This window comes from Argentina anserina, chromosome 7 (genome assembly GCF_933775445.1).
Source record: "Argentina anserina chromosome 7, drPotAnse1.1, whole genome shotgun sequence".
Taxonomy (NCBI): Eukaryota; Viridiplantae; Streptophyta; class Magnoliopsida; order Rosales; family Rosaceae; genus Argentina; species Argentina anserina.
Window position 1 is genome coordinate 15231859 of NC_065878.1, and position 3397 is coordinate 15235255.

General features: G+C 38.0%; 1 protein-coding gene across 1 annotated transcript; it reads right to left on the reverse strand.

The window, feature by feature from the left end:
• Window positions 1-821: 821 nt before the first annotated feature.
• LOC126803962 (deoxypodophyllotoxin synthase-like) lies at window positions 822-2898 on the reverse strand. The gene is made up of 3 exons (XM_050531704.1): window positions 2454-2898; window positions 2029-2356; window positions 822-1260 (listed from the first exon to the last, which is right to left on the reverse strand). The coding sequence occupies exons 1-3, from the start codon at window positions 2828-2830 to the stop codon at window positions 1012-1014; spliced, it is 954 nt and encodes a 317-aa protein (XP_050387661.1). The 5' UTR covers window positions 2831-2898; the 3' UTR covers window positions 822-1011.
• Between the last annotated feature and the right edge of the window lie 499 nt (window positions 2899-3397).

The following is a 3397-nucleotide window of genomic DNA, read 5'->3' on the forward strand; positions in this document are numbered from 1 at the left end:
ATTATTATATCGCTAAAATTAATAAATTTTGTCGGTCTCAAAATTATTAATTGATAGAATTTTAACTTTATGTGTTGATATTCAAGCGAACACCAACTACGACCGGTGATTTCTTTATAAGCTAGCTTATCATATCAGACCACACTCTCATCACTCACCGCTAAAGAAAGAAGCAAGAATAACAAAGCAAAGGAACATGTAATTGGAAGACTAGCTACGTACTGCTATCTTATTGATGATTCGAACCCTTCAACGAGTTAATTGGGATGCTTCTTACAAAATGTACTAGCTGATCCCTTATACAGTATAAGGAATCTTACAGAAGAAAGCAGACAAAGCCATGAATTCGATTTCGATGGTACAATTTGACTTACTATGCATGCACATGAGAAAGAAATGAATATCCAAGATTGTAAATGTCCTAGCCAATAGCCAGATGCAATTATGCACATTGTGGAATAGCTAAAGTAGCTAACAGATAAAAGAAGTAAAACATGGTTGCCTTCTAGATGGGTTTCCAATCCAACAGCTAGTTGCATCATTTATTTGATTTTCAATTTCAACGATCCTTAAGTAGAAATTTCCTCGAATTTGTGTTGTAGTAATTGCCTGACGGCCAATTTGGTACATAGGCCATTGCCTCCTTCACTCCTTATGTTCAATCAACGTCTCAACTTGATGAAAACGTGATGCACTGTCTACATAACTTGGCAAGACACCTGGGATTGAGGCCTTGAAGGCCTAAATTTTGAAGCCAACAATCATTTTCCAAAAAGAAAACAGACATGCATCCATTACTGTAGCTAAATAGAGAAACTACATATAGAGAAGTTATAGCGAAATTATAATTAATTATTGAAACTTCAAAACAAATACATATGGGATCACAAAGAAAGCATGCACGGATCCTGATTCCGATCCTAACTAGCTAGCTAAACCATTTTAAACGGAAGATGTACGTATAATATTTATTCTCTAGATATGTAGATACTCCGGTGCAGATCGAATAGGCTAGTTTTGAACACCGCAGTAGGCTTTGACGGGCGACTCTACCTTCTTGGCCTCCTCAGTGGTGTAAAATCTTATGAAGCCACGGCTGTCGAACTGATTGTAGAGGAGAGGGTGCCTCTCGTCAACTAGCTCCTTGGGTACTTCGAATACTCCATTATTAAAGGTAAACATTCCCAGCGAGTATCGAGTCTTGTCACCGCAGTGCTTCACTCGATGGTGGCAAGCTTTCACTCTGTCATTGCTCCAGACCTGTTACCAAACCAATTATATTATTCACAATATTCAAATCAATAGAAGAGAAATAACGAATAAAACGTTTATTGTTGCATTTCTAAGTGACAAAACCAATTCATGTGTGCATGGTAGTTCAAGAGAGCCACATCACCACATGTATGTTATGAGCAGGATAATTATTTGCTTTGTTGTTTTGCAGATAGAGTTCAAGAGAGCCACATCACCACATGTATGTTATGAGCGGGATAATTATTTGCTTTGTTGTTTTGTAGAGAGCAGCGGAATCAAAATCCTTCCTGGTTCTCGCCTATGTAGTACAGACACTTGTAAGGCGAGAATGTCGTGTCAGTAATATTGACTTTTTTGACACTTTTTTAATACTTTAACCGACACATCACATCATCATTTTAGATAAAATAAAAACAAAAAAATAAAAACAAAACAGAAATAACCCAAGTTTTGTTTCAACCCTATCATTTTCTTTTTATTCTTTTCCTTAAATTCATTTTTTTAAAATTTTTTTATGTAATTGAATAAACTTAAATTTTTAATTTGACATTATTTCACGTGTTATATATTTCTTTTATATATTAATAAATATATTAAATTATATATAAATTACCGTGTCGACGTCGTGTGTGGAATTAAAATTTTTTAGATTTACCGTGTCATGATGTCGCGCCGTGTCGGTGCTACATAGGTTTTCACTCACTAGGCTAGGGATAGAAAACTATTTGCTTTTCTTTGTTTGGATTACATGTAATGTTGTAAGGAATCAAGTACCTGAAGTCCATCACCGGCCATAAAGAGAAACTGAGAAGGTGCCGACTCGACACTAATCCAATCACCATCTTTAGTCTGAACCTCAAGTCCACCGACATCATGCTGAACAACAATGGTGGTGAAATTCTTGTCTGTGTGGCTTGCAAATCTTATGGCTGTGTTGCTGCTCTCTTCTGGCGTATTGTACTTGAGAAAACGAAGAAGATGACTGTTTGAACTCGCCAACGATTCATATTGCTCTTGAGGTATCCCGTAGCTTTCGAACAACATCTTTTCCACCGTGTTTTCCAAGTCCCCAAGCAACTTGGCAAACACATCCGTGATTTCACTGCAAGCAACAACAAGACCGATCATTACTTCGAACAAAGTTAACTAGCTTGTCAAGTAGAACGTAAACACAAATATATAAGTAGCTAGGTACGTACCAGAATTTGGTCTTTCCATTAGGCCACATGAGATCTCTGAACTTCTGAGTCGCTTGTGGGGATGTGACGTTGTCGATGGCCAGGCCTTCGTAGAGAGGCATGAGCGGGTTCGGTCCGATATAGCCACGGTAAGGCTCCTCACTTGTGTTCTTGACCTTGTTTTCTAGGGGAACCTGGAACAAATCCCTGGACTGACCAAAGATGTTGTCCATGAGCTGCGGGGAAACTTGTTGGTACAATGCCACAAAGCAACCGTATTCTTCGAGTGTATAGCGAACTTGTTTGCTGGTGGAAACCCAGGAACTTGACCCGGGCTTCAAGTCTTGAAGGGAGAAATTGATGGTGGGAAGCTCTTTGGGAAGTGTCATGGATCCCATTCTTATTCCGATCGACCTAGGTAGGATATATATTTGCTGCTAGAGAGACTGTAATGGTATGAACTGGATGTGCAGACTGGGTGTATTGCTTCCCTTTTTATAGCGACTCATGGCTCCACTCATTAGAATAGACTAGTAGTTCCACAAAGAAAGTCAGCTGTATTTCATGCACGTGAAATGAGAAAAAATAAAAATAAAAATAAAAACCATTGGCGATCTTCTCCACATTCCCTAAATAATAGTTGATTATTTGTGGTTTCTGTTCTGTTGGTCACAGGTGTGGCCATAGCCTTGTTTAGAAATAAGAGGGAATATAATCATGGCCTAATGAAATTAATTAAGGTTTTTTTTCGATATAAAAATTTAACTAAGGTTGGTGAGACCGGTATGGCATAGCTCATCACTTACATGGTGACATTTCAACGCAGATAGTTTTGTTTCTAGACTTCAAACCAGTTGTGATGGAGCGGTTGTCTAACTCTTCGTGCTCCCTTTTCAATCAAAATTGTTTTATAATGCATGTATATTTGACTCAAATGACAAGCATGTGTTTTCTAGTTCATCAGA